A 17,336-nucleotide genomic window follows, 5' to 3' on the forward strand; every position below is an offset into this window, starting at 1 on the left:
AATGAATCTGTATTTCATGTCTCTTACTATGAACATGTTGGCAGTCTTGGAGGACAGCCTGGCTGTCCTGAAGGCCAGCTGGGTATTGAATAACACTATAATTTGCTCATTATTACTGCTGAACTGTTTTCAAGTGAGATGGACCCGGCAACAGCTGTTTGGCATTCAGTTTTAACCCAGTCTTTTTAGACTTGGAAAAGTCCTGGGTGATCAATATTTATACAACATTTGTTTTTAATGAGTTTTTAGACCTTCCTGAACTGTTACTGAAAAATGTGAGCAATCTGCTTGAATCCTGTTCATTAGCAGCAACCTCTGAGTGCTGTAATTTATCCTCTCTATGCAACACTGAAGTGCTTGAAGTACTGTACACCTAGCACTTTGGGAGCCGTAACTCCACACCTCTTATTAATAATTAGCTCAGGCTTCTCCGGGACAATAATGCTGGACTCCATGCAACATTTATAAGTTCCTTGTGTCTGTAATTCAATTAATAAGGTTGCTCTCAAGCTTCTTTAAATTCACAGTTAGCAAACAGGGCACACTTTGGCCTATCTTGTGATATAGATAATTTACCTATAACACATGATACCAGCTATTACAAAGCTCAGTTTTGTTGCCCTGTGTTGCTTTTGACACGTCCTCATGTTAGTAAAGTTGCACTACTTCCAAGGGGGTGTGCGTGCGTATGTGTGTGTTTTTGGTAATTGTTGAGGTTTCTAAAAGAATTCTATGAGATTAAGACTAATTTATACTGCTTGATTATTCCATGTTTCTTCACATTCTACTCTTAGAATAAAAGAAAAAATGAAAAGGACAAAGTGTTGCGAAAGTCTACTAGGATGTTTAAATGGAGGCCTTTTAAGTGAGGAGGATTAAATATCAAGGTAGAAAGCTGAATTAAATAACATATTGGTTTATACTTAACAAAAAAAAAACATGTAGCACAGACATGGAAAATACACTGAAAGTCTGTTCCCTGACTGAATGTTGTCGTGTTGTTGCTGAGCTTTCAAAGCTAGGAAGATTTTTACAGAAGAATTTCATTTATTTCAATTGCATAATGACAGAATCACAGAAGGGTTTGGAAGGTATCTCCAGAGGTCATCAAGTCCAACCCCGTTCTAAAGTAGGCTCTTTTCAGCAGGCAGCACAGGTGGGCATCCAGATGGGTCTTGAGTATCACCACAGAATGAGACTTCGCAACCTATCTTGGCAACTTGTTTCGGCACTCTGCTAGTTCAACAGTAAATACATTTTTCCTTGTGTTTTATGAAACCTCCTGTGTTTCAGTTTGTTACTAGTTTGTTACTACTGCCCCTTGTTCTGTCTTTGCACACAACTGAAAAGAGCCTGATCTCACACGCTTGGCTCCTGCGCTTCAGATACTTATAAAAGGTGATGAGGTACCCTCTCAGTCTTCTCCAGGGTGAAGGGTTCCAGGTGTTCCTTCAACCAGACTCTGCACTACTGATGCCAACCCTAGTTATTAACCCACCTCACTGTCCATTCATCTATCTCAACTTCATTGTAGAATGTTGTGGGACATGTTGTTAAATGCCTTGTGTTTAAAACACGTCAAGAAACATATTATCCACTGCTCTCCCTCCATGTACCCAGCCAATGATGACATCACAGAAGCTACTAGGTTGGTCAAGCATGATTTTTCCTTGGTGAGTCCATATTGATTACTCCTGATAACCATCTTCTCTTCCAATTGCTTGGAGATGACATCCAGAAAAAGTTATTCCAATCATCTTTCATAGAATCATAGAATGACATGGGTTGAAAAGCGCCTCAAAGATCATTGAGTTTCAACCCCCCTGCTATGTGCAGGGTCACCAACCAGCAGACCAGGCTGCCCAGAGCCACATCCAGCCTGGCCTTGAATGCCTCCAGGGATGGGGCATCCACAACCTCCTTGGGCAACCTGTTCCAGTGCCTCACCACCCTGTGTGAAAAATTTCCTCCTGACACCTAACCTAAACCTCCCCTGTCTCAGTTTAAAGCCATTTCCCCTTGTCCTATCACTATCCACCATCGTAAATGGCTGCTCCCCCTCTTGTTTATACACTCCCCTCAAGTACTGGAAGGCCACAGTAAGGTCTCCATGGAGGCTTCTCTTCTCCAAGCTAAACAAGACCAGTTCCCTCAACCTTTTTTCATAAAAGTAGTGCTCCAGCCCTCTGATCATCTTATTGGCCTTCCTCTGGATCTGCTCCGAGAGCTCTGTGTCTTTCCTGTGCTGGAGGCCCCAGGCCTGGATGCAGCATTCCTGATGGGGCCTCACAAGAGCTGAGTAGAGGGGGACAATCACCTCTCTCTGCCTGCTGTCCACTCCTCTTTTAATGCAGCCAGAACACACTTGGCCTTCCAGGCTGCAAGGGCACTCTACTGTCTCATGTCCAGTTTCTCTTCCACCAGGACCTCCAAGTCCTTCTCTGCAGGATTGCTCTCAAGCAGTTCTTCACCCAGTCTCTATAAACACCTGGGATTACCCCAGCCCAAGTGCAGCACCTTCCACTTGGCCTTGCTGGACCTCTTTTTGTTCAAATGGGCATAGGGCAGTGTTAGAGAAGGGAGAGATCTCAGCCACCAGCAAAGTGAAATCAAAGAATATGCTCAGAGATGTCAGCAATGTCAGCCCTGAAGATTTGGATCATCATGTCAAAAATTAGTTTTGGTTTGTTGTAGAAAGTCAGAAATTGAGTAAAAGCTTAAATAATATCAAAGCTCTTGAAAAATTGCTTGATAGAAGGTCCAGGAAGCAGAGACAGCTTCTTTTTGATGTTTATTTTTTTTTGTTTGTTTGTTTGTTTGTTTGTTTTAATCTTAAAGAAAAATTTCAATAAGACATATAAAACAAGCAAACACAAGGCATAGATTGAGATTAAAGGTAAATCTTTATATGATTTACACTGTGTAAAATTCATTCTTGTTCTGGCTTAATTTCATTGTAGATTTTTTTTTTTTGTGGAGTACCTTTTCCAGATACAGATACAAACTGTCCAATGTGGAGGATTTTCAAAGTGTTAGTGGTTGTTTTCCCCTTTAAATTTCTAATTTAATGCTTCATTAAAAAAACAAACTACAACAACGACACAAAACAAACGAATAAAATGTTCCCCAATGCCTATGTTTTGAAATCTTTGAGTTCTGCATCATAACTCCATGTAGTTTTTGACCAAAAGCATAGGCTTTCCACAGTTTCTGTAGGCTTCAATTTCAGCAATTTTTCATGAAATAGCCCACTGTTTGGGTTATTTGATGATAGAAGTGATGGTAAAAGGTATTTCTCTTAAGTGAGAAATATGGTATGGTGACTTAGGGGATCGGTAGTTATGTGCCCAAATTGATTCTGCAAGTGCAGCATTTGTGAGGATGCTGCCACCTGTCGTTAACAGTGGCTTGTATCTTTCCAGACGGTGCAGTAAGATTTTAAATCCTGAACATGTGCGTTTAAATGAGACTCTTGTCCACTTTTCCTGAAGATGAGAAACCTGTTTTCTCTCATTTGTTTGAGATAGGTCGTAGTAGTAAGGGCATAACTCTTTTGAGAGTCAAAAGGAAAGAATGAGATGTGAGCCAGAATACCTGAAAAGAACTTGGGTGATTTAGAAAATGCAAAGGGCTCGATTTGATGTCAAAAATCAGCTAAAGTAAAAAAAAAGTCAGATGCCAAGATTCAGAATATAAATGTGATGCAGCAGCCCAGAGTAAGAGATCTCTAGAGTCTTAAAAGGATCCTGAGGAACACTTTGAAGTGGTGAAGAGATGGCATGTGTGGCTGTGTATCTGAGGTGGTGGTTGGCTATTTTATTTTATTTTTCTCTGAGTCTGTCAATGTGTTTTGCCTCAGGGACAAAAAAGGGGGGGGTAGGGAGGAAAAGTTACTGTCTTGGGGTTCATGTCTAAATGTATAACAGTTTTTCCTTCTACCAACCCAAATCTTTGAAGGAAAAAAAAAAAAAAAAGGGAAAATTGCTAGGAAAAAGCCTGCTGTAATCCTGAGGATATCGGAAGAATTGGCACTAGTCCTGATACCTCATCAGCTGGATTTAGGCGTGAGCATTTGGAAAGAGAGTGCTCAGATGGGACTCAAAGAGGGAAAGATGAATTCAGTAGTTTGCATAATCTTGGGAAGCACAGAAACAAAAGAATGTAATCATCTGTGCCTTTCTTTTGCCCTTATTTTCCAGAGAAGCGCAGCTTTTTGTTGAAAAATTTGAAGGTGCTCTTGGAAAAGGAAAGGGAAAAAAGTTCTATGCGTACAAAGTGATGATGACCAAGGTAAGTGTATTACTTTACTAACTTCATGTTACACAAAAGTGGAGTCTTGGGTTGCTATATGTACTCATTTTCCAGAACAAATTTTCTTGTCTTTATCTGGTTATTAATGCTTTTGTTTCCTCTGTTTGCACATGAAACAATTTCTAATTAAGCTCACAGTTTGATTGGGACTTATCATCTGCTTATCACGTGTTTGATTGAGACTCTATCAATAGAAAAATTAACTGTTTTGCTAGAGTTGTAAAGACTCATATCTGAACACATCCCTTGAAAAAATTTCTATTGGTGTAGATGTTTCTCTACAGTCTGGATCTTAAGCCTAGTCTTTCCGTTGATCCTGAGAATCAGAAAGTGCCTTTTTGCCCACTGTAAAGATACCAGAGGCACCTCTATTGAGTCAAAACATAAGCAATATCTCAGATATATTCTAGGAAACTACATGCTGCTGCAAGAGTGTGATTGAGAGGCTGAAAAGTTGTTGCTGAGTACTCCATGTCCACATTATATGTGTTCTGGTCAGTTTTACTTTGATCCAAGTCCTGAGTGATTCCATGAACTAAATACACAGCAGTGGATATGGATTAGTACACTTCTAAAGTATGTTTTTCATATGAGTTTTATACTTTGGTAGATCTTTAAAGTGAATGTGGTAAATAGGCTGGTTTGGGAGATTCATTTCAAAAGTACACTCCTACTCAAAATAAAATGCTGTTGTGGAATGATACTACAAATGTTTGACAGGACTACTTATTCTATCCAGGTTTATCCTTAGGTAAATTGGCTTTTCTGCAGGCAGCTGTGTAGTCACATCTTATTAACATTAATATTCACAAAAAAGGTATTAGGCTTTAAAACTGAGCTGTGCACAAGAAGCTCAATTATGGAAGTTCCACTTATCCAATAGATAAAATAGTAAGTAGAGTAATTGCAATTAAATGACGCAGCTTGAGCTCCAAATCTGAATTATGTATAGCAAAGGAAAGAACAAATTAAATTCTCAGAAACAATTCCAAAAACTGAATGTCATGAAAGGAGGGGATTATTTGATCACTTTTCTTGTGGAAGAAATGGGAACTTCACATAAAGGCAGTGGGAGACATATTCAGAGCAAACGAAAAAGAGATGACTCTTCATAAGCTAGTGCTTCTGCCGCAGTGTGTTCTGCCAAAGAACTGTGTGTATGACTACGGGGTTATATTAGTTAGCTCAAAGAGAAATTGAACATCGGGTGTCAGAAATGATTTTTTTAAACTCCATGAATGTTTCAGAAATGGATGAAATTCCAAAGAGATTTTGAGAATTTTAAGACAGCCTGCATACCCTGGGAAATGAAAATTAAAGAGATTGAAAGTAAGTACTTGTGAATGATAATAAAGAGTACTATCTAGTATTGTATCTCTAATGCATGCCAAAATTCTAAATTACAGTACTTTAGAAGTACCTCCTTGTTCATACATACAGGTATAAAACACATGAATATTTCTTCTTCCATTAATATTAAAATTGATTTTGTAACCTGTTCAATGTTAGGCACCTTACAGATAATAAGACAGTATCAGAGATAAACTTGGAAAAGAGATATTGGGATTTAGTTGTTGTCTACCTCCACTTTATTTTGTCTGTATATCATAATTATTTCTATGACATTTTTTTCATAATCTTTAGACTTATTTAAGAGGTGTTGCAAAGTTAGCAGAGCTAGTATGAGATCACTTTTAAAAAACCTTATTTTATTATCAAACTCTGGTCAAAACCTCCAGATTTAATTAGAAATCAAATACAGAATATATTCCACACAGCTTCAAGCTGGTATGTGTGAACTCCACAAAATTAAATTTTCTTAATTGTTGATGTCTGCAGCAGTGCAGTTGTGTTAAAGACGCAGCAGAAGCAACTTTGCAGGAGGAAATGGACTTCTAGATGGCTACAAACCGAACAAAGACTTGGTTGCCCTTTGACTCCTATGTCACAATGCCAGTGGCTTTCTCTTTCCAGACTAAGTTTAATTACTTGTGTAACAACAATAACACTACTGACTTAAGCACATAATAGGTCTTGCTAAAGGAAACACATTGAACAATTCAGAGAATCCTGTTGGCAGAAGTTACCTCACACTTGAACACTGGATCCCTCAGAATGCACAGAAGCATGAGGAGAGGTGAAAGAAAGCTGTCAAACACTAGGATTGTACTCCAGGATCAATACTTAGCATACAGATATCATCATCAGACACCACTGTGTCTGTGATGGGTTGTAGTTTTGCGGCAAAATGTAGTTGCATTGAAGAAATCAACCACCGTCTACTCAACTGCTCATTTCTGAAGGAGACAGTACAGTAAAATATGCAGCAAATATCAGATTGTGACAGGCAAAATAGATTGCTTGAACCAGTCTTAGAAACCTGATGCACTATATAAAATGAATATAAAATGCACTGACACAGTTCATTTCTTTAAAACTGTGTCTGTACAATTGCTTTCCATATTACTACACAGTAGTGCAAGTTCACACTAGAATTTATTTTGTGATTATTTTTTACCATCAGAAGAAATATACCATCTGGTGTATTTTATTCACTAGATCAACATACCTGAAAATGAATGTTTCTAAGTAGCACCTGCTCTATGCAACAGAAGGACCAAGGGATTATAAATAGACAAACAGCTTCTTATTCCAAAGAAACCAGAGGCAACATTTTAAAGTAATACTCTAGTAATACTCTAGGGTAAATGCTAATATTATGCTAGGAGCTATTTTCTTTGAACACAAAAGTGGCCATTAAGCACAGAGGTATAAATACCAACAAATGCAGTAGGTGATGTCAGCAGCAGCTGAAAGAGTTAAAATTTATGAAACTTCAAATTCTATTTGAGTGTTGATCCTAACTAATAGAAAGTGTAAGTAGAAAGCTTATGAATGAAATAAAAGCCTGTCATCTATGTGCAGAATACTCTTTATAGGAGACTTCCTTATCTGTCTGAATACATTTGTGTGAGGAAGCGGTTAACACTCAGCAAACCTCCTTAGCTGTTAGCTTCTAACCAGTTATTTTTAAGCATAAGTCATTTCTGTACTCTTACATGAAGATGATTTTCATTTTCTGGTCTCAAAATGAGTTGTTTATAGAAGAATTCCAAGCAGGTGAGGCTGTAAGTGTTAACAGTAGGCAGTAAGTAGAATATTCTTACCACTGGGAAACACTCATCTTTATTCCTCAGTCCTTCACTTGCAGCTGAATAAGAAAGTATGACTTGTGTCAAATCAATCTTTGCCTTATAGATTAGAATTAATGCAGGAATATAATGATTGCTCTGAAAGTAAAGCCTCCTACAAGGCATACAGGGAGCACAATAACAGGACATTGTTTTTCAACATAGCCACCACCATTAACTACACATGTTCTCCCATGATGAACAGGAGTCTGCATACTGCACTCATATATAGGCCCTGATTAACTTGCATAAAATATTCTTTCTGTTCTTGTTTGAGGATCTGTAGGACCCACCCGATGTACCAACATTGCCACAATTGTTTTCAGTACACTGAAGGTGATATTGAACTCCGTACAGTTCCCTGGTCTTAATCTGCTGATTTGCATGGATTAACTTATTGAGACACTTTTCATTTTGTGGTGTGACATCTGTGCATGGTCATCTAGACTGTGGCTTGCCTGTCACATCACTGTCACTACTGCTGAAACACACCACCCACTGCCTCACCATGCTCACATCCGCTATTTGGTCTCCATAAGTGTTCATCAAGCATCAGTGAATGTCAGTGGGCATCATTCAGTGAAAAACCTTTGCTTCATATTCACTTCCATGTCAGACACTGTTTTGTCACTGTCCCTCTGCTGCCATCTGTCTCATGGCAACAAAAAGTAACAGGGTATTGATGGAAATCATGGAATCATAGAGTCATAGAATTACCAAAGTTGGAAAAGACTTCCAAGATCATCCAGTCCAACTGTCCACCTACCACCAATATTTTCTCACTGAACTATGTCCTTTAGTGGAACATCTAAACATTTCTTGAACACCTCCAGGGACGTTGATTCAACCACTTTCCTGAGCAGCCCATTCCAGCACTTGATGACTGTTCTGGAGAAGAAATTTTTCCTACTATGCAACTTGAACCTCCCCTGGTTCAACCTCTACTTCCATACCACCATTGTTTGTCTCTGACATTGTTGGCCAGCATAATAAAATAGGAGGCATTACTTTCAGAGCAGCACTCAAATGAATGCAGACTGGCATTAACTACACATTTAAAAGTTATAGAGACCTTTCTTCTTCTCACTCTGTGGACCAGCAATAGGTGGACCACCATTGTTCAGACACAAAAATTCTTGAAAGAGTCCTTTCTGTGATAATCACCAATATCATTCAGTATTAAGAAATGAATAATAAGGAAACAGAGTAAGGAAGAGGAAGAAAAAGGTAATTGCAGTTTATAAGCCCTAGAAAATAAAACTTCATTTTAAACTCTGCTTAGTTTTATGCTGTCCACAGTAGTGACTAAAAACCTTGTTCTCACCATTTTCCATGTTGCTTTCTGCTTCCTGAAATCATTCCCAAAAGAATGAGGATATTAAGATTGATCCAAAAGAACCCATGAAACAGGCATAGCTCTAGACCACGAGAGTCCAACATTTTAGCTTGTCTGGGCCACAGGATCATATAAAGACTAACTGATACTCCCTTTTTTTTACATCTTACGTTTTCATAGGTCACTTTGGGTCATCGGTAGCGTCTTATTTCATATTCTTACGCTGGATGTATGGAATAAACATGATTCTCTTTGGGCTGACGTTTGGACTTGTAATGGTGCCTGAGGTGTGATTTTTTTAAATTTTCATTGAAGATTGGTGTGTGAATTTCTGTCTTTGCTGTGACATTTCATAGGACCTGACCTTCAAATTTTATAATCTCTTTATGTGCCATTAAAAACTCTTAAGATGTACAAAAGTCATGAAGGCATATTTTCTTCATTGAAGGCTGTCTTTAGAGAGTTATCTTGAATTAGTCTTAACAGAAAAATGTATGTTAAGATTCTGTCCCCAAAATGGTCTTGCATGGCCTAAAATAGTGCTAAACTTTTCAAAAAAGAGGGCTTGTATGAAATTGAAATTGTTCTTTCATCTACTCTCTTTCAGTCTTTCTCAATCTCTCACTTTATTCTCTAGTGACCAAATCAGAAATTGTAAATTGGGAATTTCCAATTGTTTCTTAATATAACATTTCAATTGTGTGATCCATTTCCACAAGAGAATATGCCCAGCTATTCACAGGGAAAGGCCTGGGAAGTATCCCATGAGGATGTATATTCATGGCATCTTGCCAGAACACTGGGATTGAGAATCCAAAAATGGTATCCCTTCCATCTTCCCACGTATTTCAGTTAAATAACCAGTGAAATCCCATTTTACAAGAGAAACTAATCTTTTGGTTATGTCTTTAAAACAAGCTCTTCTGATGAATTTGAGCTTTATTGCCTTTGATTGTGACATGATAACACACTGATGCTAGTGAAATGTCACTTTAAATGTAGAAAATATCATTAATGCATACTTTAGGCATAGTTTCAAATATTAATGTGAGAAGGTGGGGAAGTAGGTCATTCTCATTAAGGCGCTAAGGAGCACAAGGAGAGTCTTCCTAAGAACTGACAGATCACTATCCCTTCCCTTTGTTAGTATTTTGCTTTAAAATGTAAATTGCTATCATTTCTTGTTTCTAGGCATTGATGGGAAAGCCATATGGCTCTTTACCTAGAAAAACTGTTCCAAGAGCTGAAGAAGCTACAGCTATGAACTTTGCTACCCTTTGGGATTTTAGTGTAAGTGCATAATCTTGCAATGATGCATTTTCACATGACTTTTTGATTATTAAGAACTTTGGATTCATTATTTAATATTTGAAGATTTAATGTGGAATATTTCAGGAGAAAATTGAAGTAGAAGTAATTTATTTCATTTTTACCCAAATTCTGAGCATAGATTTTTCACAGAGGTAAAATTTATGACAAATCTCAGAGTCCACATATACATTTCAGGATTTTAAGCAATACAAAGACTCACTGGAAAAATTTTCTGTACTGGATCCACATCTCTATATATTGAGGGTGTATTAAGGATGAATTTGATCATCTGTATTTAGCAGGTTAGCAGTTTATTCTGAAAGGTGTCATTCTCCTTTTTCATCCTGAAAACAGCTAGTCTAATTTTGCATGTGACATGTTTCTGCTGTTCTCCTCTTTGTATAAGGATGATCCAACTTGGTATAAAGTCAGCTGGGGATAAATTTTGTATTGCAGCACATTAGTTAGAAGTTCTTTATAGACAGTGGTCAAAAAAAGGTATTTTTCATCTGTGAAATGGTGTGAGTCTAGTTAAGATTTTCCTTCATATTGATAGAAGCAGCATCTATTGAGATAATAGTGAGTAATCTACCTCTCAGTCTGCTGCACTCCTTTTCTCTAAGGAGCACCAATACTGTAAAGATGTATCTTCTAGCACTTGAGTTTTTGCAGCTGTAGAAAACACAAATATGATTGTTGCAACCAAACTAATTTCTTTGGGAAATAAACTCAAGTGCAAATTCCTCCAACTTAGAGCTCAGTGCATCCAATCATTAGCATACTGACTTATGTTTAGAAACAGCCTCTCTGTGTGGTTTTGGTGTCTTTGAGATCCTGCTCCACCTGTGCTGGTGGCATGGAACAGTGCTGGATGCTAAGCTCTGCTTGAGCATTTTCATCAGGGCACAGGAAAATTTTTGTATGTATCCAGCATTAAACCCATCTGTGATCTTCCCTAAAAAAGATATAGTAATGTAGAATGATTATGCCTCTCCTTAATATTAGCATTTTTGACTCTGGTTCGGGTGTATAGAGATTCTTAATCTTCTAATATCTAGATCTCAGGGTTCTTTGTAGCTCAGTACTCTTATGTACTGCCTGAAATGCCTTCACATTTTGGCTCCTTTTTGTCTTTATTTTAAATATTCAGCCAACAGTGCAAGAAGAATCTGGTAATCAGACCACTGAACACAGGAAAATACTTAATTTCATAAATTCATTTTCTCGTTTATGAGCAAAGTCTTTCAGGCTTGTTAACTGCAAAACGCTGTATGTTAAACTAATGTAGTAATATGTAGAAAACACATTGATTGTCTCTCTTTTGACTGCAAATATATATAAAGTGGTCAGATGACTTCTGCTTTACTAATTCCACAATTCATGGTCCCTTCTTGTATAGATATGGATAGAAGTGAACATTACTTTTCTAAGAAAACATCTGTATAATATTTTCCAAGGACTGCTGCATAAAATGTTGAGCTCATCAGGAGTTACATACTTGAATGACAGGAAGAATATGTCTAGACATGTAGCTGGGAATTTAGATAATGATGACATTTTAAACAGATATTAAAGCGTCAGGGAGCTATTGGAGGAATATGAATTGTGTAGTGAATTGAAGCCTTTATAAAGAGAATACAGACTAAAAGAGGCTTATGCAGCAAATAGGAATAAAGTTTTTAAAATAAATAGAGCTGAGAAATGAAGAATGTAGTCAGAAGGTAGAAGGAGGAGGAAGTTATAACAACAGAGAGAAACAGCATTTGACAGCTATGTAGAAAGGTTAGTAAATAAAAGCAGCAGTTAATACAGGGAGCAGATGCAATGGAAATTAAAATAGAAGAGGGCAGTGAAAGGAATGAATCCTCTAAAATATTGAGGATAAAAAAGAATTTTCTTGAGGAATGTCAGATTGAAAAATATTGCCTGAAAACAGTGATATCTTCAATTAAGCAGTCTTTTATTTGGTAGCAGTTATGGAATGCTACAAAGTAAGTTAAGAGTATTTATTTATTTATTTTATATAATTTATTTATTTAATAATTATTTATGGCATATACTTCATTTTCAGCTAATAATTGCTAAATCTATTTTCTTTTAGTTTATACTATGATTCATTTCAGTTGTAGTGACAGCTACTATAGACAAAGCGCATGTTGCAATGAGAAATGTCTTTTAAATAATATGAGATACTGAACACCAAAAGGGAAGTAAATGGCTCTTTTCAACTAACAGAAACCTCATATTACTGTATCAGTGTCAAAATGATCTATCCACCAATTGCATTTTGACAGAACACTGTATTTGACTTGAATTCATTGCATTCAACTGGAGCTGTAGCCATGGTGAGCTGCTGTCAGAAAGTTTCTGCATACAGTCTTCTAGCTGTAACCTGGGGATTATCAGAAAGCCTCATTTATTTGGATCATTTTAGACACCAGCAATTGTTGATAGTTAACCATGTACTAGTAAATTACCCTGAAAAATCGTCAAACTGATCTGTAGAAGAGAAGGGGATTCTTGTTGCTTTTAGAAAAATAAAAAAAATGTCCAAACTGCTGAAAAGAAACATATGCCTACCTCACACTCTGTATAGCCTTGGAGTCTAAATGTTTTTAAAACACCTACATAGTGAATAATCATCCAAAAAAATGTAGTTATGTAATGACTAACATATTAAATGATCACCCAGTGAACAGAAAAGGGCTATTAGACAAAAAAGTTACATGAGAATTTTATGTCAAATAAGTTATGCCAGAATGTGGAAATGAAGCAAAAAATATTTCATTTCTGTTGCAAGTAATTTATAAAACAAAATATGAAGATGATTTTTTTTTTTTTTTTTTTTTTTTTGTAGATAGAGTTGCCATGAAAAGTTTTAAAGGAAAAAGATTTGAAAATTTACATTAAGTATTCTATTTTTTTAATATTACAAAAATGATTTTCCTCCTTCCTGTGAGCTTTATTACCGTAATGCTTATGACCATTTTGAACACACTTGAAAATAACGCTTCATCATGTCGAAACTGGTAGGATTCTGATTCTGTGCATTTCTAACAGATTTGTGATGTTACATCTTCTTGTTAAATTTTCAGGGCTTTGCACAGTATTCTGTGCTTTTTTATGGTTATTACAATAATCAGAGGACAATTGGATGGCTCAAGTTCAGGATGCCTCTTTCCTATTTCCTTGTTGGCGTTGGGACTATTGGCTACAGCTTTATGATTGTCATTCGAACGTAAGTTCACACTTATAAAAACAAGTAATATCAATGTTAGTCACTTGGATTTTCTTTCAGAAAATACACTTTGGAATGTAGCAATCTTAAGAGCAGGACAAATGCAACATCAGTGAAGTGAAAATGCAAGGAAAAGCTGAATTCTGTTAAAGTTGTATATAATTGCTTGGGCCTGTTCTTATTTACTTTTGCAGCAGCTGTCTTTCAGTGTTTTGTCGCTGGGAAAAATCCTTACAGAAATACCAGTACTTCCCTCCTGCAACTTCAAACTGTGAAATGAATGCATGAAGTAAGGAACAGAACCGTCAGACCATATTTTCATAATGCTCTGCATCTAGCATAATGGCAGTTAACATTCTGGAAATTCAACTGTTCTTCTTTCAGTGATACCTTATGTGAATTGAATTAAGAAGAAAGAAGGCAAAAAAGAAAGAAACATATGGCAAATAATTCTCTATGTAATTCATAGCCAGCAGTAAATGACTGTCCACAAGTCTATAGTGGTTAAGTCATGTTTACATGGTAGTATCAAAGAATAATATTGATCACAGTGAAGATTTAATGTCCCGAAAATAATTATCTCCGGCAGTGTTTTATCCAGGAAAACTGTGCTTAATAAAATGTAGTAAACATAAAGTTAAATCAGTAGGAAACATAGGTGTAAGTGAAACTGGGCCTAGGCAGTACAATTAGTGAGGTCTTAGGCTTTTGGCTCTCAAATTCTGGGTTTGAATTTTGTCTTACTAGCAGAATTAGATGAATATTCATTCACTATTATTTTATATTATTTGTATAAACAATGATGATTCTAATAGTTTCAGAGGAGATATACTGCTAGTGAACATAGTGTTTAATAACCTTGATTCAAGTACAGTGATCACCTACCTCAACAAATGCCCTTAGCTAGAAATACAGGTTTAGAAGTTTCTTAGTTTGGAATAATTGGAACACTGTAGGTCAGGATGCAAAGACATTTGTGAATTTAAAGAAAATCACAGTTAAAATATTCCAGTATTTTGTGATGTAGGCAACATTTTCCACTTTCAAAAGCACTAGATTAAATCATATTCAGTTTTTCAACTGTTACATGGTTTCCTGCATAGGAAAAAAGCATTCCAGAAGGGGAAAAAACAAAACAAAAAAACCTTCAATTACACATTTGTATTTTGGAGAACAAAACACTCATTCAATAATAAAAGTCATTAATTTAGGTTGAAAACATCCTTTATAATAGTTATTTATGTATTTGTGAAGATTAAAAAGAGAGTAATATTTGATAGTCACACAGACAAATAAAAACTAAAACTAAAAATTATTCTAACAGAATTCCTGAGTGCAAAACAGATGGGAAATCATGCTGTATGTAGTATCTTCCATCTCACCTGGCCATGTGACATTACTGCTGGTCTGTTACTAGGTGATCTTAAGAGCAGCTCTTGCAGTCTACTGATTATTGCTGTTTTTCCAGAAAGTAGTGCAACACGTCCTGTTAATTTTCATCTGGAAAGAGAATGCATGCATGCATGAAAGAGTTGGTGAAGAGTATAAGTAGTATTATTGTATTTAGGGAAAATAACTAGAATTACAGCTTCACTCTACACCTCATCCTATGGAAACAATATGGAAACATTTCTGGTCTCAAATAAATGACATTCTGAGCACAGGATTGTTCTCTATTTTGTTAGGAACATTTTAGAATTTTAGGCTCTTACCTTAGTCTAAAATTACCTTAGTCTAAAATCAGCAGCAGGGCAGATCCTATCAAGAGTGTTTCATAATATGCCCTTCTGTAAATAAACAGTAACAACAACAACAAACTAAACAAATAATTAGATTATGCCAGCTCCAGAGCGTTTGCTGTGTCCCTGACTTATAATTCTGCTTCTCCATTTGAGTGTATGAATTTCACTGGACAGTTAGAAATATGTTATATACCATGTATTGATATTAATAAAATGAATCTACAGCTTCAAAAAAAAAAAAAAAAAAAGGATTGCATTTTCCTGACCAAAAAAAATCAATGCAATGTCCAAGATTAAATAAGTAAATTTAGTAGTCAAGATGAGATCAAAACAATTAAGAAGGAATTTGATGTTTGTGGGTACCGTTACAAATCTCACTTAAAAATACATGTGTGATGGGAGGCAAGCCTGAGAGCTTTATTTAGTGATTTTTTATTTTGTTTTGGCTGGTTATTTTAGAATTATTCTCTTCTTCTTAATGAAGTCTCTAATCAAAATCTACTGCAACTTCTTTGAGATATCTACCTAACATTGTGTTTGAGTTTCTTATTCAGCAGAATTCCTCTGAGATGTTCACGAGATACATTGATTTTTTTCTCATGAAAATGAGTATTATTATCTGATAAATTCTCTAAAAATATCAAAATCTCCATTGTTTTCCCTTGTTTGAAGTAGATTTTTTTCATGAGTGATTATAATAAATATATTTCAGAATAGAGTTAGAACTTTAAGTAGAATTTTAAAAACATTCAGAGCAAAACTAGCTCTAATTGAGCCTTTCTGCATCTTTTCAATTTTTGTAGAATGGCAAGGAATGCAAATGATGATGGTGGTGGGGATGATACTAGCTTTAATTTCAGCTGGAAAATGTTCACAAGCTGGGACTACCTGATTGGCAATCCTGAGACAGCAGATAATAAGTTTGCTTCCATCACTACCAGCTTTAAGGTAAAACAAAGATCACTAGCGAGATGTAATTTGATTTATCTTTCACATTATTGTGAATCAGATGGAACTAAAGCCAAGTATAAACTGTCTGGAACCTAGATGCTTAACCAACTGGATTTGCAGTCATGATGTTAAACAGCAATAGGAACTGGAGGACCAAGCATTAGCTATACTGTCCTATCACGCACCACGCTGTTTCTTTCTGCACTAGTGATATAACCAGTTTGTTTCTACATACTGCCCACCTTTCCAACTATAGGCCTAAAATTTATCTGCATGTAAGATAAATGGAAAGAAAAGGTCTTAGGAAAACAGACACAAAATACTAAGCATTGAATGTCTTTGAAACTTCCATGCCTGCCTGTGAAAGTCAGCTATTGAATGACATTTGGAGAAGAACATAAATCAGCTGAGATGGAGACTTATTTTTGAGAAATACACTCATGAACATTTACTGTAATTTTTGCCAACAAGGAAAGTGTGAAGCCTTAGCTTGGCTGATGTTCTCGAGGTTTTGCTTAAAAGCTGCTGCAGTCTCCTTTCCTTTACATAATGAACACATGCAGTAGGAAAAGTGAAATCAAGATTAAAAAATAAACAAATAAATAAAATTACAATTCAGGAATCGAGCTTCCCTTCTGCACAACTGATGTCTATATCAAAACAAGAAGCTGTAAACAAACTTCTTTTTCATGAAGACATTACAGAGAGAAAAATCTTTCTGCTGGCAAAAGCAGGAAGCTTGAGACTTCATTTACAGCAGAGTCATGGCCAAGGGTAAATACTAGGCAAACATTTCATATTACAGTCTGAAGCTGTGTAATGTTTGTTTGTTTTCCTGTAATTCTAAGTGTAAACAGTTTTTTCATCCCCCCTCAATTTCTGATTCTCAATATGTATTGCTGTTTTATCACAAATGTGCATTTTTTTTAGTGTGACAGTTCCTTTTCTGGCAGTGAACTGTATGTGTATTGCTGGTGACTCAGTCTCACAGCACCTCATAAGCAGGCAGTGCTGATTTCATACTGAAGCATGAGAGAAGGTGTAATGAGAATTAGTGGGGATACACTAAATCAAAGCAAAGTGAATTCTGGGGATCCCAAACCCCAGAGTCCATAAAGGTCCAAAACGGATTTTCTGATACAATATGTGTTTGCCTGAAAACATGATGCCCAGGTGTGCATTTGCTTTGTCACAACTTATTTAACTGAATTCTAACAGGATAAGCAATGTAGAGTCTTGACCATTAAAGTACTGAT

The 17,336-nt window shown here is 36.3% G+C and overlaps 1 protein-coding gene across 1 annotated transcript in view; it reads left to right on the top strand.

Moving 5' to 3' along the window:
* TMC1 (transmembrane channel like 1) overlaps window positions 1-17,336 on the top strand; it is a 46,833-nt gene that overhangs the window by 13,087 nt on the left and 16,410 nt on the right. The window contains exons 5-10 of the mRNA XM_042877318.1: window positions 4,200-4,290; window positions 5,559-5,640; window positions 9,019-9,125; window positions 10,030-10,128; window positions 13,245-13,387; window positions 15,933-16,077. Of these exons, the coding sequence (XP_042733252.1) occupies window positions 4,200-4,290; window positions 5,559-5,640; window positions 9,019-9,125; window positions 10,030-10,128; window positions 13,245-13,387; window positions 15,933-16,077 (667 nt within the window). The remainder of the gene's footprint in view (window positions 1-4,199; window positions 4,291-5,558; window positions 5,641-9,018; window positions 9,126-10,029; window positions 10,129-13,244; window positions 13,388-15,932; window positions 16,078-17,336) is intronic.

This window comes from Lagopus leucura, unplaced genomic scaffold, assembly GCF_019238085.1.
Source record: "Lagopus leucura isolate 7727_CA_CO unplaced genomic scaffold, USGS_WTPT01 Super-Scaffold_100018, whole genome shotgun sequence".
Taxonomy (NCBI): Eukaryota; Metazoa; Chordata; class Aves; order Galliformes; family Phasianidae; genus Lagopus; species Lagopus leucura.